General features: G+C 43.8%; 1 protein-coding gene across 1 annotated transcript in view; it reads right to left on the reverse strand.

Annotated features, from left to right (window-relative positions):
- Window positions 1–22534, reverse strand: part of EPG5 (ectopic P-granules autophagy protein 5 homolog) — a 108009-nt gene that overhangs the window by 41706 nt on the left and 43769 nt on the right. Inside the window, exons 18-27 of the mRNA XM_011288022.3 lie at window positions 20716–20860; window positions 20293–20490; window positions 19794–19904; window positions 18176–18298; window positions 17093–17259; window positions 16016–16237; window positions 14077–14200; window positions 10463–10607; window positions 8665–8836; window positions 6965–7127 (exon numbers count right to left, since the gene is read on the reverse strand). Coding sequence (XP_011286324.2) covers window positions 6965–7127; window positions 8665–8836; window positions 10463–10607; window positions 14077–14200; window positions 16016–16237; window positions 17093–17259; window positions 18176–18298; window positions 19794–19904; window positions 20293–20490; window positions 20716–20860 — 1570 coding nt within the window. The remainder of the gene's footprint in view (window positions 1–6964; window positions 7128–8664; window positions 8837–10462; window positions 10608–14076; window positions 14201–16015; window positions 16238–17092; window positions 17260–18175; window positions 18299–19793; window positions 19905–20292; window positions 20491–20715; window positions 20861–22534) is intronic.

A 22534-nucleotide genomic window follows, 5' to 3' on the forward strand; every position in this document is an offset into this window, starting at 1 on the left:
CAATGCTGAACAGCCTAAAACGTGGTCAGGAGTCCGCACAGTTTCAATGCCTAACGTGTCACCGAGTGCAATGAGGTGGGGTCTCTGAGGGCCACGGCCCTTGGCTGGCCTGGAGAGAAAGCAGGCAAACAGGGAGGAAAAGAAAGAACGTGAGGGGAGGGAGGAAGACAGTGAGGATGGAGGGAAGCACAAGAGAGAAAGGACAGAGGTGCCCTCGCCCGGGAAATGCCGTCAAGACCAAGGGACTGGTGCTGCAGAAATGCCACCCCACGCCGGACAAACCACAGATGCCCAGGAATAAGGCAAAGCACTGAGATGGGAAAGTTCAGACATCCTCACACACAAAAGCACCTCAAAGTTCTCATTATTTCCCAGTCTACTTATTTTTGCTCATTGTTCCCAGCTCTACAGAGAATTTTCTCTGCTCGCTAGGGCGGAAGAGGGGCTGAGTGCCTGGCAGCTCATAATCGCCAGAATTGGAGACGACGGCACAAAGCAGCGAGGGGGGGGGGGGGCGGCGTCGGAGTCACTGTAAGCAGACAAAGCCATGTGCAAGCTGGACGAAGCGAGTCGGATCTTACAGTACTGTGAGGCCCTCAGTGGGTCTTTTCCATCTTTCATTTCTAGGATGGAGCAAAATTTTCACATGATAATAAATCAATCCTGGGTCTGGCACACATGCCCCACAATACCGAAGTCCAACAAAAGGAACCCTATTATAAATCACCCCATTTCCTCAGGGAATATCACTGAATTATTAGAGCCTTCTATTGGGAGAGACGACCACAGAAGAAGCACGTCTCACTTCCCATAAAACATATTTGGCTTTTGTATACCCCAAACAAGCTATACATAGTTCAAACATTTGCAGATGGCTGGAAATTTCCAGGGCTTTTCCCTCACGAAAAATTCTATTAAGCAATGAAATATGTTCATGATACAATTTGAAATCTTTACAAATGAGCCATTTAAAATTATATTTAAAATATACTCTTGCATTTTAATCTCAAAATTTATATTTAAAATATAAAGTCATTCCCCATGAAGTGATTTTAAAAAATTGATCCGATCCATGAATTCTCTAATCACTGAAAAAGAAGATGATCCTGTCACACCAACTCAGAGAGAGAAAATGGTACACGTGTTAATTTAGAGAGATGATGGCCATGACCAGCTTACTCAGAACTGTACCGGTAACCTAGTCTTCAGAAGCTGGAGCAGAAACAGCTAAAAGCAAATGGCTTCATTTCCCAATACTGCCTGGGAAAGCCTGGGTCTTGAGTTCAAATAGACGTGGGCTTGAATTTCAGCTGAGCCACTTACTAGCTGTGTGGTTTTGGCAAGTCTCTGAGACTCTCTGAACCTATTTTCTCATCCCCACTTTGTGAAGATTAACAGTCACCGGCATGTTACCTGGGATATGAGAGTGCCCAAGCACGTGATAAGAAGCGCTCCGAACAGAGCTGGGAAATAATCTCGTGTACGGAAGGAAGACAATCCTTATCGCTTCCAAGACTGACCGCCTAGGAGACATTTGTAGTAGAGCGGAAAATGCAGCAGTGTGTGAGGCCGGAGATTCTGTATGGAAAGCATTAAGTTGGCCTATGGTAAACACACAGAATGACGGCTAATTTCCAGTAGGAAAAGGTTCCACCTTCCAGCCAAATAATATCTACAAAATCCCTAAAGCTAGTTAAAATCAGGGGGTTTACTGGTGAAGAATATAAATCTACGGTTCGTTCCTTCAAACACACTGGTTCTATGGCACTGACTGTGTGAGGCATTCACAACAGAAACAGGAATAAGACAAGGTCCTGACCCTCATGCAACTCAAAATCTAGTGACAGTGTGACAAGGTAATGATAATACAAAACAAGTTGTAACATAACCTCATGATTGACTCGCTGGTGGTTTTCACTGACTCATTCAGGGGCGAGAAAGGGCACCTATTATGTGCCAGGAGCCATGCTAGATGGTACAGAAATACAGATGACTAAGGGCAGGAACTCCATTCCTCAGCAGTTCACAGACCGGTAGGAAAAATAGCAGGTGAATACAACAGCATTTATGCAAAAGCTGCTATGAAAGGAGGGACAATCTCAGTCTGACTAGAGGGGCTGAGAAAGACCTGAAGAGATGCTGCCTGAACCGAGCATGGAAGGATGAGAGGAAGGAGCTCACGAATGGGTGTGGGAGAACAAGTAACAGCACATGCCTGAGAGAGAAGGTAGGAACATGCATGTCATGTTTGGAGAATGGAAAAAGCCTATGTGGCTAGAACAAAAATGTTCAGGGATTAGGAAAGGGTAAATGATGCCACTAGAAACTCATCAAGAATAGATTATGGGGGGATCCGAAGGGTCCTATTCCTTTTAGATACCGGACAGTCAATGTTAGGTTTTCGCCTGGAAATGTGATTAGATTTGTGTTTAAAAAGATGAATGTGGCAGGGGCGCCTGGGTGGCTCAGTCGGTTAAGCTTCTGACCTCACCTCAGGTCATGATCTCACTGCTCGTGAGTTCGAGCCCCACGTCGAGCTCGGTGCTCACAGTTCAGAGCCTGGAGCCTGCTTCCAGTTCTGTGTCTCCCTCTCTCTGCCCCTCCCCTACTCAAGCTCTGTCTCTTTCTCTCAAAAATAAATAAAGTTAAAAAAAATTAAAAAAAAAAAAAGATGAATGTGGCAGAATGGAAAATGGGCTGGACAGGGAGAGAGTCTATAGACAGGAAGCCTTATGTAGTGGTTCAGGGGAAAAGTAATGTGGGCCTACCAGGGGACAATGGCAGTGGGAACAAAGAGAAAGAAACAAATGTAAAGTCATTTCAGAAGCAGAACCAGTAAGACTTGGAAAGTAACTAGATGGGGAGTATGAGGGTGGGGAGATGACACTGATGCCCAGGTCCCCACTTCCTATTACAGGAAAAACAGGTTTGGAGGGTAAAAATTGGATTAGGCTGGGACCTGTGGAGTTTGAAGTATTTATGGGACATTCACAGAAAATCACATAGGCAGGTGGAAATCTAGATCTGGAACTCAGAGAATTCTGGACTAGAAAAGCAGAGTAGGAGTCAGCAACATATGGGTTAATCCTTTCAGTGGTCATAGACTACCAAGGATCTACTGAAGTTATGAACTATCCAGAACAAAAAAATTCCATATACTTTCAGGGACTTCACTGACTCACTAAAGACCATTCACACACCCACTCTAGATTATGAACTCCAACACAAACAGTAGGCAAAAGCAGCCAATGTCACAAATGACTAAGGGGATCGGGGTAGACGCAAGCACAACCAGCAATCTAAAAGGAATTCTGGAGGGAAACTACAAAGTGGCTAGTTATTTGGAGGGACTAGAAGAGACCTCATGACGTTCAACATCTCCAGATAATAAAATGACGTTAAACAGGATCAAAACTACTGGATATAGCCATGAAGTGGTCCCTAGACACACGCATACAGAGAGGATATAATTCTATGTATAAAAGCAACACAACCTACCCTCTGCATGACATATGCTCTCCCAGAGACAATTTCTTGATGAGTAGTAAACAATCAGAACTCACCTTCCCTCCCCGACATCCATAACCAAAGTCATCCATTTGTGTAATGAGACAGCTTTAAACTCAAGTACAATCTCTGGCCAAAACTCAGAGCAAACCTAACTGACTTGCATAGATTAGATAATTTCCTAACTTCATGGCAGCTAGAGTTTCAACTTTCCTCTACCTTGCTCTTAGCTATTGATGAGTAGCCAAAAAAAGTTTTTATCTTCAATTCCTAGAAGTATCAACCAGCAAGTACCGCCTGGACAACCTTAGTTAGCAACTACTATGTAACGTTCCAAAGAAATCCTATTTAAATCAGACTACAAGGCACCTGGGTGGCTCAGCTGGTTGAGCGTCTGACTCTTGACTTCAGCTCAGGTCAAGATCCGAGTTGTGGGATTAAACCCCTAGTCTGGCTCTGTGCTGAGCATGAAGCCTGCCTAAGATTCTCTCTCTTCTCCCCCTATGCCCCTCTGGCCCACTTGTGTGTGCGCTCTCTCTCTCTCTCTCTCTCTCTCTAAGAAAAATATGGGGTGCCTGGGTGGCCCAGTCAGTTAAGCATCCGACTCTTGATCTCAATGCAGGTCATGATCTTGCAGTTAGTGGGTCTGAGCCCCACATCTGGCTCTGCACTGATCGCATGGAGCCTGCCTGGGATTCTGTTTCTCCTTCTCTCTGCCCCTTACCTGCTCTCTATCTCAAAATAAATACATAAACTTTTTTAAAAAATAAATTAAATAAGAAAAATAAAATAATAAAAAATAAATCAGACTACAAAAGCTGCCATCTTCACATTTTCAATTCCTCTGTCACATCTGCATCATCAGGCAAAATTAACGGCTGAAGTAAATACTGTTGTCAATATTGACAGGAGCCATCAGTGGGAGTTTCCCAGTTTCTAGATCTTCCCAAACAGAACTGAAAGTCAGGGTGCTGGGCAAACTAGCAAGGCCAGCAGAAAATTAGAACGTGCTTTTTAAGAAAACAGATATTTCTAAAGAGATTATGGCCATAAAACACAGCTATTTTTTTCAAATTCTTTAGGTCTCTATAAAATCTCCTTTTCTTCTCTGTCCTTTTTTTTTCTTTTTTCTTCAAGCAATCTTTGCATTTACCAATTTTTCTTTTGAGAAAATAAAGCATAAATATTTTTTGTGTTGTCTGTAAGAATAAAATCTAAGCTACATTCATTTGAGTCCTTATCTTAAATCATCTGCTTTCCAATCTCTGTCTTATCAGAATTACTTAGAAGATATTTCAGGAAAAGTATACCTTTCTATTTCAGAATTAACAAAGCAAAAGCTTATAAAAGAAATTTCAATTCAAGAGTTCAGAAATCAAGATTATGATGACTTTTTCTGAAAAGGAAAAAGCCAGGTCACTGACAGGCTGGGAGCTGAAGCTCCCAAGTCAGCCCAGTGGTATTGCCCACCACAACAAGACCCTGAGAATTAACAGGCGGTCAGGCAAAGAGAACTGGTTTTTGGCTGGGCAGTAAGTATTCATGACTCTTCACAGAGCAAGCTATTAGCCAGAACTGAAAAAACATTTTTGTACTTATCTTACCAAGTCACTTAATAAAATGCATCTTAGGAGAATTCCCTTCTCTGTATAGTATTAATAGCTTGGCAAAGATGTGTAATTCCAAAATACGGAAAAATACCGTATTTCTGAAGGCACAGATTGGTAGTAAGACACCCTTTTTAATTAGAACTTGATACATTTCTTTTTTTTTTTTTTGCACCAAATCAAATTTGGTCCTAAATCAGCAGACTTATCTCCAAGCTCCATTATTTTAGCAAGTGATCCTTCTTAAATGCTCCCACCTAGTGTTACTAAAACATTAGTAACTGGGGGAAAAGTACACTGAAAGAAAATTAACTTTATAAAACACCTGGCCAAAGATGTTCTCTCAGTGTTTGGGAGTCTCACATCCCATGTCAAATTTCTTAACTTTAGATGCATACAAATATGTTATTTTATCAAAAACAAATTACGAAGGTAATGAAAAAGACAAGTGTATAAGTTATTTCAGAGAAGACATTTTAGAGAAAACAGGCTCCCAAGGAGACTGATGAAGAATACATCAAAACTGCTCAAATGAGGAAGCACAAAAAGAAATTTATGAAAGACAACCAAGAGTCAGTAAAATAAGTTTTCCCTGATTTCTAAAAGCTAACAAAAGGGGCGCCTGGGTGGCGCAGTCGGTTAAGCGTCCGACTTCAACCAGGTCACGATCTCGCGGTCCGGGAGTTCGAGCCCAGCGTCAGGCTCTGGGCTGATGGCTCAGAGCCTGGAGCCTGTTTCTGATTCTGTGTCTCCCTCTCTCTCTGCCCCTCCCCCGTTCATGCTGTGTTTCTCTCTGTCTCAAAAATAAATAAACGTTAAAAAAATTTAAAAAAAATAAAAATAAAAATAAAATAAAATAAATAAATAAAAGCTAACAAAAAAAGAGGAGCTATGTTTGTGCAAATGCGGTAGCCAACCTCTGAGCATTTCCTCCCCAGCTCTGGGGACCCGAAGTCCCTCGCAGAAGGACTAGGGTGCAGCGAGTAAGGAGCTTGTGTTCTGCAGCCAGGCTGCCCGGGTCTCCCTGGTTCTGTCACCCGGTGGCTGTGTCACTCTGGGTACGAAACTTAACCTTTCTATGCCTTTACTTCCCCGTCTGGAAACAAGATAACCAGAATTCCCACCTCACAGAGATGCCGTGAGGATAAGTTCTGTAGAGTGTTTACACAGAGTCAGGCATAAAGCAAGTGCTACGATGTGCTGGCTAAAGTTAAGCTCCACTCTGAAGTCCTTTCAATGTCACAGACCCAACTTAATTAAGCCTGTTTTTCCAGTGCAAGAAGGTGACACTAAGAGGCAGCTGAATTCCTAATCTCGGAGTTGCACGTCTCTCCTTTGCCTGTTGGCAGACTCCGTCCAACTGACCTGCTTTCCACACGTCCCCCCCACGTTTGTCTTCAGTGGCTCCCCACCGACCACAGCACACAGTTGGAGCTCCCAAGTGATCATCCTTTCCAATGTGAATTCCCACCACCACACCCAAAAACAATCCTAAGTAGGCTGACCTAGCCACTGACCCCTAAATGGTTGTTCAGAGGACTCCATTGCCACATTCCTTCTAACAGAATCCAAACCATCATCATCAAAGTCTTTTGAAGATCAATTTAAAACTCTCTAAGGATCTTCTCAGTGATTATGCTTTTCTTTGAATTTCTGTCCTTGTCGGACACACGAGCACTTAGGGAAATACATGATCAGCTCTGTGTGGGTCCTCACCCCCCCAAATGTATTAAGTGTTTCAGGATGTGAATCATGTGCTACAAACTTCTTTCAGTCTCTCTCAACAATATGCCACTATTACGGACTCAATTAAAAATTCTCTAATTTAGAAGAAGCTTAAACAATCTTACCTGAACTGTTACAACTGCTGCTCCTTGGCATTTCTTACCACTACTGCCTCTACACTCCAAATGTAGTGTGGTCTGTTCTTCTCTATTAACATACTGCTTGGGCATTGTGTCCAACAGCTCACTATCCAGGGCAACCTGCTGAGATTCTCGAAGAGCTGCAGTTCTGAAAAACATCATCAGGAAGTAGAAGAAAGGCTTCAGAAAGGTTTCACGGTAGGTGATAAAGGCTTCCAGTTCCCCCCAGCCTGCATCAAGACCAAGTATCCTATAGTAACAAAAGACCAAAGGTGTGTGCCCAGCCTTACCCAAATCCTCTCTTTTTCTTAACAAAAAATTTTAGGGGCGCCTGGGTGGCTCAATCGGTTGGGCGTCCCACTTCGGCCCAGGTTACGATCTCACGGTTCATGGGTTAGAGCCCTGAGTCGGGCTCTGTGCTGACAGCTCAGAGCCTGAAGCCTGCTTCGGATTCTGTGATTCCCTCTCTCTCTGCCCCTTCCCTACTCACCCTCTGTCTGTCTGTCTCTCTATCAAAAATAAACATTGAAAAAAAAAATTTTTTTTAAAGAAATTTTAAAAAGGAAGGAAAAGTGGGACAACTTTTTAGCCAGGAACGAAGCTTCATTTAGAATCTGTATTACACTAACGATGTTTTTTACATGGACCCTTAAATATACAAGAGCAAATGAGAATCCATCCTAATTAAAGCATTCTAAAGGGTACCTTGCTTGTAAGCACCAGTGATTTCTTTGGTATTAGCAACTCAAACTGAACTGTCAAAGATGGACAAAGCTGTTTACAAGGGTGTTGATACGGTTACGTTACTGTGTAGGCATGTGTGTGCGCACACTGGCGGGGGTGCACATTTGTATGCACGTGCACACCATCAATGCCTGGACCAAGAGCAGCCAAGGAAAAAAAAAAGCCAGTAAGAGATCGATTCCCAGTGTCTTCGCAAAGATTAGACTCTTCTACTTCATCAAACAGATTCACTCCACACCCGCTCCTTCTCGCCAGACCGCAAGCTGGAACCAAAACCTTAAAGAGTTGATTGCTCCGGGGGCGCCTGGATGGCTCAGTGGGGTGAGTGTCAGACTTCAACTCAGGCCATGATCTCGTGGTTCATGAGTTTGAGTCCCACATGGGGTGGTCAGCGCGGAGCCTGTTTGGGATCCTCTGTCCCCCTCTCCCTCAGCCCCTCCCACGCTCTCTCTCCCTCTCAAAAAGAAACACTTAAACAAAGAGTTAATCGTTCTGTATCTACTTTAACTCAGAGCACTAAATGATTTTCCCGCATTTTAATCAAGTGCCTGAGGCAATTTATTAAAGAATATGGAGAGTTAGGGAGCAAAGCAGTGACAAAAGAAAATAAATCTCATTGCCTACCCTTTTAATACCATCTTTTCAGTATCAGAAAGTCTCCTCAGGAGAAGCTTAAGAAACACTTGGCTGGCACTGCTGGCCCACGGAAATGCCACCACAGGAAATGTAAAATTCCTAGTCCGTGAAAGCACCACGCATTTTCAACACGAAACCGAAGGACTTGTCCCAACTTGGCTAACTGAGGTACCTGACTGGGCCAGCCTGGTCAAATCATCCTCATGGAGAGAACGCTGATGAGGAAACCCTTCAAGGTACTAAGGCATCCAAGCTGTCCCAGCAGCAAGCACAGGGGCATGACCCTGGAGGTCACACGGTCTCACCTGGCCTGCTGCTGCAACAGATTCAGGTCTGTGCGCACCAGCTGGGTGGTGTCCTTCTGACTCAGGAGCACAGCCGAGGAAATGACTGGCACAGGAGGCCTCACTGGGTGCAGATCAAGGGGAGGCTGGGGAGCCTCGTGCTTCCGCAAGTTGCTTAAAACCCTTTCTTTAGCTGAAAGAAAATTAAGTCGCGTTTACTGAGTAAAGGCTACTACTAGGTAGTAACATACTAATTGAGTGCAACGCTTTGGCTGGTTACCTTCGAGAAGAATGTTGAAGATGTACAGAGTAGTTACATAAACCATCAGTGGCCTAAATGAATAAAATCATTATCTTTCGTTACCTGCTAGTTTTGAGGGAGCCCCCACCGGGGTACTAATATTCTACCAGGAGTCGGGAGCTCACGAGCATGTGGTATGATTAAACACAACTCCTAACCTCAAACAGCCTTCCTTACTGAGAGTTAAAGAGTCAAAGCTCACGATCTTAAATTATTACCCTAGACAGTCTTGCACGACATGCTCAAGTGTGTGGACTTGAAACTAGCATAAAGGGGATCTAGCGAACTCTCTAAGCAAGTCTGACGAAGATGGCAGCCATCACCAGTCAACGGACGGGGGGACGGGGAGGGCGGTCCTGTTAAGAGTTTAATGCAATCATCCAGATAAACTTCAGAGAAGAGGAGAAAAAGAAACGGGCGTTATGGAATATGGCTGAGTGGAAAAATCTTAAATTAGGCCAAGGTTTGACCAGGAGGGCTGAGACCAGTCGAGTTAAAACGAACAAAGGCATGGACACAAACTCCTACAGAACTTACATTATACAGTCATATTGTCGTTCTTTCACTCATCCACTTATTCATTCACTCAATAAATGGAATCCAAGTAAGAAACCAGGTGCCATATGAGAAAAGTGATGGCAAATCTGTCCATCCAACTTTGGACTAGATTGCACATGGGGTCATAGTGGTGAATCCAATCTAAATGTTTGTATTTCTACACCTAGTACAGAGCTGACCACACAGGTATCCAATAAATCAATAAATTCCTATCTTCCCACCCTCTCTCTTCACTGCACTATACACATACCATACAGCAGGTGGGGACTGAGCACAGGAAGAAAAATGCTGCCACATACCTGCCTCTTTTCAACAGTAAGGTAATAGGGAACAGGAGAGGTCAAGGAAATTTCAAGTCAATAAATCAAGTCAACAAATACTTAAGGAACTACTATGAATTTCCGACTTCATTCCAGATGTAGCATTCCATTTTCTGTTCTTAAGAAAAATAAAAGAAAATTTAATAGCCATGATTTTAGTTGGCATAAAAAGACCTGTATTGTTTGCACCCCAAACAGATGGAATTTAACATTCCAAACAGGTCAAGTACGGGATCGTCCCATATGGCTGGTGTTTTTCCACTAGAACAACTACTCTCTGCACAGAAAGTAACAAAGTCGGATGTTAATCACTGGAAAAGACTCCTGACTTTGTTCAAGTTTCTCTCAAGCAACATTTTAGGCCATGACTCTAAAGCTACTGTCTGAACTGCCTGCCTCCAGACTTCTTTTATGGGAGAAAAAGCACCTTATGTAAACCATTACTGTTTTGAAGTTTTCTCTCACTCATTGCTGAACCTAACCCTAAGGTGCAGACAAGGTAACAATGAACTTCTAAAAAAACAATTCTCACTGGAGGGATACACTGTGTAAACCTTAACCCTCAATTCATTCATTCATTCATTCATTCATTCATTCATTCATTCATTCACTCAAGGGGGATGATGGTGGTACAGCTCACCCAACAAAGGATCAGTGAAGTCCAGCTGCACTGACAAACTGCAGGGCGGCGAATGGGACTCAAGTGTGGCCTGTGTCCACAGACCAACAGTCTCCTGGAACTCATAACGTATGCGCTCCATGTTCAAATACTCCATCCACAGATCCTAGAATTGAAGCATAGGACTTTAACTTTCACAGATGAATCATATATTCACATAGGACTTTAACTTTCACAGATGAATCATATATTCACATATAAAATTATATATTTAACTAAAAGGTAGACCAGAAAGTTTCAGCACGAGGTGGTCCATACCAAGTTCTCCAGTGTTAAGAAGGATCATGTTCTAAAATGGATACTAGCAATCTTTGCAGGAGTTTGATTATGCACCAAGAACAGAAAAAATAATTTTAATGGCCCCACCAACTGTGTATTTATACACTGCATACAAATACTACTGAGCTAGTAAGTTAAAAGCCAGAAATTTTAAAGAGATAGGTAACAAATATATTGAAAATAACTATCTGGATTAGAAAGAATCTGGGCCCTTGGTCCCAATACCAATTTACAGGAATACAGGGGACAGAGAAACATATTAAACCATACTACAACGATCTGCAAAATCCAGACTCTGTGGAAACTCTATGGACAAACTATCCAGTTTCTTCAACAAACTACAGAGGGAAAAAGGAATAAGGGAGGAGTGATAGATCAAACAGACTTATAAGAGCTGTCAACCAATTGCAAAATGAGGATCCTGATTCAACTATAAAAATAAAAATAAAAATTTTATGACATTTATGAGGTAACTGGAAATTTGAACACAACTTCAGTATTTGATACTAAGAAACTGCTCTTAATATTTTTCAGATATAAATGCTATTGGGTCATAATAGTTTTTTAATCCTCATCTTTTGAAATCATCATGTATCAAATGCTTTCTAGAATTAGTTGCAAAATAATATGGTGAAGGGAGTGAACGGACTATAGATAAAATTAGACACCCGGTACACAGTGGGCAGGGGGAGAAGGGCATGTGTGCTACGCTATTCTATTCTTCTGTATGATTGAATTTATTATAAAAGGTAAAATAAATAAATAAAATGAGAAAACATAGAAGTTTTAGTATTCTCTTCCTACACTCCAATAAACTGTCTTGCATATTTTGAACTACATACTTCACTTTGATGATCAATACATATTATTAGAATGGGAGACTGTCTTTAACGAAAAGAAATGTCAGCTCTCCATGATCACTAAAAACTGTACCAAATAGTAGGAAGGTGATCAGCTATGGACTATGGTTTTGTGGATGATTATTTTTTTTCTTTCTGATCTTAAGTGTTTAAAGGATTCCTCTAAACCTACAAATCTCTGGCTTGTAATGGGCACACTGCCATGAAGTCCTAAGTCATTACTTCCAAACCAACCATGGCACGAGGCATTCCAGACTCAGGAGAGGAACTCCAAAGTCATCTTGACCACAAGTCTGAAACCTAGAAGCACCAGACAACTGCTGGAGGTGCTGTACCACTCCCTCCTACTGTGCACACCCATCTCCTTTCAGTGGGGTCACTATCACCTTGTCTGCCTCTGTGCTTAGTAACTGTTGACAGAGGCTAATGATTAAGAATACTGAGAGTTAACGATAGGTAAGCAGAGATGTCTCAGAAAACCACAAAAAGAACAACACTAAACATGAACTACAGATAAAAATTGGAGCTATAAAATCAAACGGCAAACACTTAAAAAAAAGAGAACGGTATTAATTCTGTAGATGATGGGGAGCCAAGATAATTATCAGAGAACCAAGACACTATGACTAATATTTTTAAAAACACTGACCAGTCATCCGCTACACACAGATTCTTAGATAAGGCCGTGGCGTGTAGAGGACAAAAAGGGATGAACACAGAACTGCGCTCAAAGGATCTCAGTCCATGACTGCTTATTTATTTTTCCTGCTGCTATGGCTCCGGATTCTCAGCCTTATTTCTCTATGCCTTGGGGCCCTAGCTCCATTCAGTCCTCCTCTCAATCTAGATGCTCTACTACCATTAAACTCGTATTTCCTTGGGAGAAGATATTTGTAAATGACATATCAGATAAAGGGTTAGTATCCAAAATCTATAAAGAACTTATCAAACTCAACACCCAGAAAGCAAACAATCAGTGAAGAAATGGGCAAAAGACACTTTTCCAAAGAAGACATCCAGATGGCAAACAGACACATGAAAAGATGCTCAACATTAGTCATCATCAGAGAAATACAAATCAAAACCACAATGAGGTACCACCTCACACCTATCAGAATGGCTAACATTAACAGCTCAGGTAACGACAGATGTTGGCGGGGATGCGAGAAAGAGGAACCCTTTTACACTGCTGGTGGGAATGCAGACTGGTGCAGCCATTCTGGAAAACAGTATAGAAGTTCCTCAAAAAATTAAAAATAGAACTACCCTACAACCCAGCAATTGCACTACTGGTATTTATCCAAAGGATACAGGAGTGCTGATTCGAAGGGGTACATGTTTATAGCAACACTATCAACAATAGCCAAAGTATGGAAAGAGCCCAAATGTTCATCGACTGATGAATGGATAAAGAAGATGTGGGGTGTGTGTGTATACATATACACACATACACATACACATACATACAATGGACTCAGCGATCAAAAAGAATGAAATCTTGCCATTTACAACAACATGGATGGAACTGGAGTGTATTAGGCTAAGCGAAATCAGTCAGTCAGAGAAAGACAAATATCGTATGATTTCACTCATGTAGAATTTAAGAAACAAAACAGATTGGCATAGGGGAAAGGAAACAAAAATAAGAGAAAAACAGAGATGGACAAACCGTAAGAGACTCTTAAATACAAAGAACAAACTAAGGTTGCTGGAGGGAAGGTGAGTGGGGGATGGGCTAAACGGGGGATGGGCATTAAGGAGGGCCCTTGTTGGGATGAGCACTGGGTGTTATATGTAAGTGATGAACCACTAAATTCTACTCCTGAAATCAGTATTGCACCATATGCTACCTAACGTGGACTTAAGTAAAAAAAACAAACAAAAAAAAAACATATTTCCTACACTGCCCCACTCCAAAGTTCTAGACCTATGCGTTCCCTCCCTACCAAATGCCCAGTACACCGTTCTCCTTGAAGCCCCTGTGGCACCTCCTCTTCCAGTATCCTCTATCTTTGTAAACAGTATCTCTAGTTGCCCACTCTAGAAGTCTGGCTGTCCTTTATATCGAAACAATCCTATGACAGTATCAATCCCACCTGTGTATCTAATCTAAAATTCCTCCTGATCCTACTGACTCTTCTTCAACATATTTTAAATTCACCCATTTATCTAATGACTCACACTATTTTAACGGCTCTCCAAACAAATACTTTGGCACAAATCCAAATTCTTTAGGAAGGCATACATGGCCTTTAACAATGCAACCCCTCTTCACCTATCTGGCATCCTCTGCCCTCCACAGTGGCTGTACCCCAACTGCACCTCCTGAACATGCCAGTGACCCATTTCCATATCAGTAAGTGGATTTAACATTAGATTATGACTGTGACATGTTCGATCACAGATATGCTAAGAGAGACAGTACTGCAGTATCACCTGCTGGTTCTGCATCACTTTTGCTAGCCTGTGAACATCATAATGCTTTGGTAGAGAAGGGATATAGGTATCTCCTTTTTGAAAATTCTCATCTTCTAGCCATAATATATATACATTGAAGAGCCTAAAAGAAAAAAAGAAAAAACGTAATTATATAAAATACAAAAAGACATGCAGGCAAATGACGTTTCTTACATGTCTAGGAACACTGTCACTACTACATAAAAGTAAAAAGCACAGAATACAGAAAATGCTTCCAACCACCACCACAGCCCCCAAGAAGCTCACGAGCCAGCAGGGGAGGAGGTCACAAATCCTTACGATCTCATGCGGTAATTGCTATAACAAGGCCGTAAAGAAAGGGCTCTGTGAACTCTATTATTAAATCAGGGGTAAATACAACGTACAGGAAAAAATAACCAGAGAAGGTGATTTTAACACAGACCTAGGATCTAAATTTGGAGTTTTTCTTTCCTGGGCAATCCAGTCGGTGAGCCTCAGTGTTTGGAAAAGGTTAACTAACATTCAAATAAACACATTTTCTATCTTTTAGAGAAGACGTTAAAAGCCATCTTAAACTACTACAATGGAAAAACCTGCCAGCTTCAGGCTCAATGACGCTCTCTCGCTTCAAGGAAGCACAAAGAGGACTCAAAGCATGTGTACACCTTGCTCCTATTAGGAAGGAACAGAACAAAGCCCAGCTAAAAAAAGAAAGGAAAAAAAAAATCTCCATTTTCCAGTAGAAACTTTAAAAAAAAATTAATGATGTTTCCTTTGTTTTTACAAGGAACACAGTCCATTGAGCTAAGATCACCGGTATTTTAAGCAGTTGTTTACAGCAACAGGTACTAGAGGAATCTGTGGCACCCAAATTGCTGGGTGGGGTCTGGGAGGCGGCATGGCTTGGCTTTGCTCGGTAACATGGAAAACTACCTCCTTCACCTCTGAGGCAGTCTGCGTAGGAACAGAGGCAGGGACAGGACTTTGAGGCTCTCACACACAAGAGGCCGGTACAGAGCTCTCTCCCAGCTTCTGATGCAGCTAGATGGCTACTTTACCAACATGACAAAGGAAGGGGGATTTAAGAGAGGCGGAAGGGCACATCAAACTTTCTTGGCTGATTTAAACGTTCAAAGATTAAGCCTCCCCATGGCGTAAGCCTGGCTAAAAGTAAGTTTTCCTTCAAGAAGCAAGCAAGATGAGGGCAGAAATCATTCCAAAGGCTGAAAGATAGCCCGAAGGGCTTTTAGGTCAAGCAAGCCTGAAGCCTCAGTGCTGGATCAAAACCCTGGGCTTCCTCACCAAGACATTTTGCATTCAGGGCTAATTATTAGAAGCCATTTTTATTAAGTCTTATTTAGAAGACTAATACCTGGTTTACAGAAAGCTTATAAATGAAAGGTAAAGGAATAGCGTGAAAGGGACCAACCTTACTCCAGAGTTCTTAACGTCTGGGGGGGGGACACATATACTGTACCCGATTTTAGAAGCAATTTTGGGTGATTACTAGATCCTACCTTACCCCAGGCAGATTCCTAGAGGTGTTTGGACTTCACTTAAAGAACCCTGCCTTGCTCATGAATTTCCTTTAAAGAAGTGTCCTAGCAGGCTTTACTAGGTGTTTACCTGCTATGATCAATTGTTTTGGTTTGTTTCTAGTATTACATAGAGAAACAGAGAGGATATCAGCCCTCTGGTTTAAGGCCTTCCATTCGGACTCCGGGCACTTGATAGAGCTAGATCCACACTGCTGACTTTCTTCTCATGAAGAACTTAAAAAGGAAGCATGACGAGATGCAAACCTGGTCACTGCCACCCTCCACATCCTACCGGGGCCGAGAGAACAGCACCCGGCAGTCTGTAACACAGATAACTGTTCCGGCAGAGTACCTGCGCTGCAAACCACAGCATAAATGGCTAAATAATCATGTCCCACCTCACGAGCTCCGTGTGCAGCTCTGGGGAAGTCAGGTAACCAGGGGTGCCAGCCTGGCCAGCAGGTGGCCCTTCACTGCCCTCTGCTGGAACGCGGAGGGCCTTGCTCGCAGCATGGTGGAAGTCGGCCACCTCAGTCAGGCGCCTCTTCATTTCTCTCAACAAACTGGTATGAGCAGGGCTTTGAAAAAACCTTTTTCCAATACAACCATCTATGGGTAACCTTAAAAAATATAAGCATAGATTACAAGATCAACACAACATGATCTATGTGGCACAAAATCACAATCAATTAACAAGTCAATGGTTATAAATATCCCACACTGAATTAATACCTATTATTCTACCTCAATGGTTAGTATGCAGCTCCAACAACACGGTATATATGAAAGCAGTTTTAAAAAGAATGAAATACTACACAAATTTAAGGTATTACCACCACTTAGCGGTTACTGAATAAAGACAGTCTCTGCTCTAGAACTTACAATCTGGTAGAAAACAGAAGTGCCCAATAACCAACATCCGTATGTTCCGATGGACGGAGTTAAGGGAGTGAGGGTGAGCTAGGAATTGGGCTGGAGTCCGAGAATATGGTCGGGAACAGTGGACAGTTCCAGCCGACCAGAGTCCCTTCAGACCCAGTGGAAATGGGAAATGGCAGACACCTCCCAGCCCAAGGGCTGCCGGGCACAGCCAGGCCTTTGTTCACACCTGTCATGCCCATCAGCAGTTCGCCTGGACGGGCTCCCAAGAGTCACACAAGCAGCCTGTGTGGAGCAGTTTCCCTCCCTTTGCAGCTCTAGAGGCTCTATGCTACACCTTGCCTGGTTCCAGGTATCTGGAACTGTCTTCACCCCATTGGGTACAGGGGATGGCAAAGAAAGAGCTGCCATAAGATACCCTCAACTCAAAAATGGTCTAGTCTAATAAGTGTGAAACAGGGGACAGAGGGACACTGCTAGTCGTAGGTCGAAGAACGGTTCTAACTTACAGGCCACGGCGGAGGACACAGAGCATCAGAGCAGTGCCAAGTCAAGAACAGGTTCACAGACACTTACAACAACACAGGGTACCATACCCATATTGCGGTCCTGGGCGGTGAAGATACAGGAGGAAGAACTTCTGCCAGATGAGAGGCAGAAGAGGGTGATCAGAAGGCGTGACAAGGGCCTGGTGGGCCCAGCGATAAATCAGCAGCCTCTGGAGGGACGGGACGATGGGGAGCTTCAGCTGGGCCTGGGCTTTCTACAAAAGAGGAGGGCCCTTGAGCAACCATGACATGATCGCAGTTCCAAACAGTCTGCTCTTTCTAAGTGATCCAAATGAAAACACTGAACGTTTTGTTTTCAATTCAGTAAGTAAAACAAGTCATAGAACCTTGACCTTTCCGACCCACTAACTAATACTTTAACCTCCTTGGTAGCAAAACATATGGGGCAGGGGTTTTTTTTTCCATCAAAACATTTCCCAGGCCCCCAGATTGAAATGTGTCTTACACATCACCTAGTCTTATCTCATTTCTGTGCCTCTCCAGGCCTTTGCACATAAAACGCCACAGTGGAAGGGAGCAGAATGATAGGAAAACCAAAAGCCAGTTTTACTGCCAAACATTATCAATCTCTTAAAAACTTAGATCTGAAAAGGACTTTCCAGAATGATAAACTCCATGACAGGCTCTGAAACCCAAAAGCAAAATCTGTATTATAAGACCCTGAAATAGGTCTTACATTCTAAAGCTTTATCCCAGTGTTCTTTCGCTTCAGTGAGCCTACAGATCAGCTAGGGAGTTTTTAAAACAAATTCCTGGTCCCACTCCACACTTAGAAACTCAGAATCTCAAAAGTTTGGATCCAGGAATCTGATTTTTAACAAGCTCTCCGGGGGACTAAGGCACATGAGACACACTGGAAATTGCTATAAAACAATGGCAATCCCCTCCACACACGCAAAAACACAGCCTTCAATCATTACGATGTGGCTCTTCATGCTAAATAAACCTCAGAAAGAAGGATGCACTTCAGTTACACAGTTTTAAGCACTGGTTTGGACACTGTGCTTTCTAAACATTTACAACGAAAGAAAACGGAGAAGTTTAAAAGCTATAGATAAATCTATCAGAGAACCACCTTCTCCCACTCAAATGCAGAACTGCTATTTGCACCTTCAGAGCTTGGTCAGGGGTAAAAGCAGTGTTTATAACCAATTCCCCTTCAACGACCCTCCGGAGCTGGGAGTCTTCTTCAAAGATGGATTCCATGTTCAGTACTGTCCAGGCGAACCAGACCTACAATGACAGCAGGTTAAGAGCGAGGGGGATGAGCAGCTCACTCAGACCAAATACATCCCGATAGTCTACAAATTAACATCTTTTCTACCAGATATCTCAATCAGCAAGTATTTACAATTTCCAAAATTAACAGAGTTTTATACCTACCTCTGTTCTTGTCACAGATAAAAACTTAGATAAAAAAGATCATTGAAAAATGCTGAATTCCTTTGGAAAAGCTACTTCAGTAAAAGAAAATGTTTGTTCATGCAACACGCAGGTTCTGTATGCACAAGGACAGGAAAGACGGCCAGACATGAGCTCTGCCCTTAAGAAGTTTTCCATCTCAGGGGCACCTGGGTGGCTCAGTCTCTTGAGCGTCTGACTTCAACTGAGGTCATGATCTCACAGTTCGTGGGTTCAAGCCCTGCATCGGGCTCTGTGTTCACAGCTCAGAGCCTGGAGCCTGCTTTGGATTCTAGGTCTCCCCCTCTCTCTGCGCTTCCCACACTCGTGCTCTGTCTCTCTCTCTCTCTCTCTCTCTCTCTCTCTCTCTCAAAAATATAAAAATAAATGTTAAAAAAAAATTTTTTTTTTTCATTTTCCATCTCGTATACAGGAGACAAAACTAATATATAAGTAATCACAATGTGAAGTGAGAGGTGGTGAGTACTGAATCAGGAGTCCAGTGCTCTGGGAAGCCAGCAGAGGGAGGGCGGGATCACAGAGGTGGACATATCAGAGACGGCTCTGTGTGGAGAATGGAGGCGAAGGATGCCTGGCAAGAGGACCAGTGAGGAAAAGGCAAAGAGGTGGAAACACACGGGACACGGTAGGTAACAGCAAGGAGTGTGTTTCGGCTGGATCACGAGAGTTAAGAGGAAGAGCGGGAGGGAAGACTGTGATGGGAGGCTGAAGGATGTCGCTGCTGGTTTAAGTGATGGATCAGGGCCATAATTCGACACTCACAGTCGGAGAGGTGGTAGTCATGAAGAAAGCGCTGCTGCGGCCGCTATCGCTGACAAGAGCGGCCAACGCCTCGTGTGCACCGTGTGACGTACTAAGCCCGGCTCTAAGTACATCCCGTGCAGGTGCACTCAGTACTCCCAGCACCCAGCTGAGGAAGCTGAGGACGGTGAGGTAAGCCCTGCCCAAGGCACGGGGCTAACAAACATCAGAACCGAGTGTGCACCCCGGGCGGCCTGGCTCCAGCATCCACCCTCAACAGTGCTGCCGGGCAGGCTCTACAGCCGGGCAGACCAGGACTGACCACCAGCGGTCTGATTCTGAGCCAGCTGCTCGGCTCCATTCAACCTCAGTTAAGCCCTCGGTGAAATGGAACAGCAACAGTGCAACCTCAGGAGAGGGCCGCTGCGAGGATTAAACGAACGAGGGTTCTTACGTGTGCCAAGGGCTAAATGAGCATTATTTAAAGCTGCTAGCAATACATTAGTAAAGATGAGAACATTAAAAGTTCGCAAAGATTACCAACGGTCCACAAGGGCTTTCCTACCTGAGTAGGCGTGGCCAAGCCCTCCACGAAGGAAGGAGTGATGTTGCCAGCCACGATCCAGCTCACCAAAGAAGAGAGCAGACTCCGGTCACAGTGGTAACCCAAAGCATTCTATACAGGGGACAGGATGTGGAACAGAGAGAGAAGGCTTTTAAAAAACCTTATCAATGACCTTTTCAAGCATATCAGCAATTATCTTACTGTGATGGTAGATTCTGGTAAGACACAGATTTCATAATTAGTCCACCAGCAGTGAGAGCCACAGGCAGCATATTACAGCCAAATGTCATGAGCAAGGCTCCTCCTGGGGGGTCCTTTCCTTTAGCTTCCCTGGAATCTGCATTAGCAGACTGTGGTTACTGAGATCAGGTACCAAGAAGACCAAGCTTAAAAAGGCAGTGGCCCCAGAATAGTACTGAGAACTGTGCATTTGGGGGAGCATCCTGGGAAGGCTACTATCTAGACAATGACCGAAAGACAAATTCTCTAGGAAGTTTACCTTATGTTGCTGGTAGAGCAACTTCTGCACACAGTCTTCCTGCATCAGCTGAAAAGCTGTTTTACACAAGTGGTCCATGAGGAAGAGGATGGGTTGTTCTCGGTACCAAAGATGCTGGCTTATTAGAGCCTGAACCCAGAACTCCAACACGGCAACGGGGCCCACTTCATTGGGCTGGGTGCTTACGGATACGTGGGCCTACGGAGAAAGCGCTCAAGTGATGTGGAAGTAAGAGTCAGGCTCCCACTTTTAAAACACCAGCAAAATGACTACCTCCACTACAAAGCCCAAATCTGCAATGTTCTTGGCCAAAAGCACTGTGCCAAGTGCTTTGAAATGACCAACACTCAGATGTGCTAACCCTAGGGTGCTTGATTGGGAAGGTGGGCAAGGGTGTATCTGGGGGCCTCCTGGGGGCCTGACCTGGATCATGCTGTTGAGAAGCTTCACGTTGTCCCCATGGCTGGCTCCTGTCAGGTGCTGTGCCACCTTGTGGGTGACCTGCTGTGTGACACCTTGAGGGACGCCACTGTCCAAGTGTAGGAACAGAAGGAGGTGTGACAGAAACCTGCCAAGAACACAAGACAATGCATTTGACCTTCCAATCAGAAGTCAACAAAATTTCCAATGGCTAATTAGGAGGAAACAGAAAAAGATGAAATTGGTCCCATTTTTAGGCCAAAGCTCTATTTAGGATTTTCAATAAATCTTTAAGAACTTCAGAAAAATGAAGTTTTCAAATTTAAGGTGGGTTAAAAGGAATTCTATCTACCTGCAGAAGTATAGAGAACAGATAGATCCCAAGACACACAAACACGTACCAGTTCAAGAGCATTAGAGGAACACCACCCCAAGTGCCCCTTTACCCCCTCCCCACTCACTAACAAATGCCAAGATGTTTGTAAAATCATCCCACAATCTTGTACTGGAAGTCAACTTCCTACAAGGTGGTAGAAGGGGCACAAAGGGGCACAAGGGGGATCCCACCACAATCAGTCAGGAAGTGCCCTCAGTTCCTGGGATTCCAGCTCCCTCCTCTCTCTGCTTCTGCTGGATTTTCCGCCTGAAATATTCCCCCACACCTAACCTACCAAACTCCTACTCACTCCCCACACCTCATCTACAATGTTCTTTCCTCAGAGGATACTTTGTGAGCCTTCCTGCCATCTAAAACACAGCTAACCCGTTAACCTCTCTCGTGGCACCCTGTTCTTTTCCTCCATGGGCCTTAAAATTGGCAACTGCATCCTGAGGACGTGATCACTTCCTACGTGTCTGAGGGCAATGGCCGGCCTGCTTCCCTCCCCGCTGTACAGGCAGCAGCAGCACACAGCGCAAATTGATAAGCAGTTGTTATTGGTGAATGAACACCCTTCCCATTTCACAGGAGACACAGTGCAGGCCCAATTGAGGCCCAAACCCTAGTCAAGAGGAAAAGTGAGGGCGGGAAAGGTACCAATGAAGTGCTGTACAAGTTCAGAGGACAGAGCCAGTGCAGGCATTAGAGGGGCCTGGGAGAGATACAGAGAGGAAGTATTTGAAACACAGCCTAGAAAGAGTCATCGTTACTCAAAATTTAATGATTAGAGAAAAAAATATAGAAGCTATTCAATCTAATTTTAAAATATCTTTTAAAAATCTAAAAACAATTTACTAAAATGTGCCAGCCATTGTACTTTATATCACTTAACCCTTACACCCAGCCTGTATGCGAGGTGTAACAGCCCATTATGCAAATGAAGAAACAGAGGCCCTGCAAAGTCAAGGAATTCACCTGTGCTCACACTTCTCGAGGCCCCAGCCAGGTGCTCTCTACCCTGCTCCCCAACTGGCAGTTCTCTTTCCTTCTCTATGCCTTCACTATTTCCCAGCCTGGCCCCTCCAGACCCTCTTTTTACCCCCTACCCATAGTGAAAAAGCCCCACCCTGCCCACCCTGTCCTCCCCACTGGCCCAACACCTACATGCACTTCAAAACTCAACTAGAAACCCACCTCTTCCATAAAGTCATATGCTTCGGCCATCTGTTGCTTTTGTTCACTGAGCATCTTTTCTCTCTCTCTCTCCCTTCTGCTAACTGCACATCCTCTCATTAAGGGAGCTGTCCACCCTCCCCCCCACCAACTGCCAATTCTGGGAGGGAGGGGCCCTCAAAACAGAATCCCTATACCCTCCTCTTAGGACTAGTCAATACCACCCAGCACAGTGACAGGCTGAGAGAGAACACATGACTAGGTCAGACC

This window comes from Felis catus, chromosome D3, assembly GCF_018350175.1.
Source record: "Felis catus isolate Fca126 chromosome D3, F.catus_Fca126_mat1.0, whole genome shotgun sequence".
Classification (NCBI taxonomy): Eukaryota; Metazoa; Chordata; class Mammalia; order Carnivora; family Felidae; genus Felis; species Felis catus.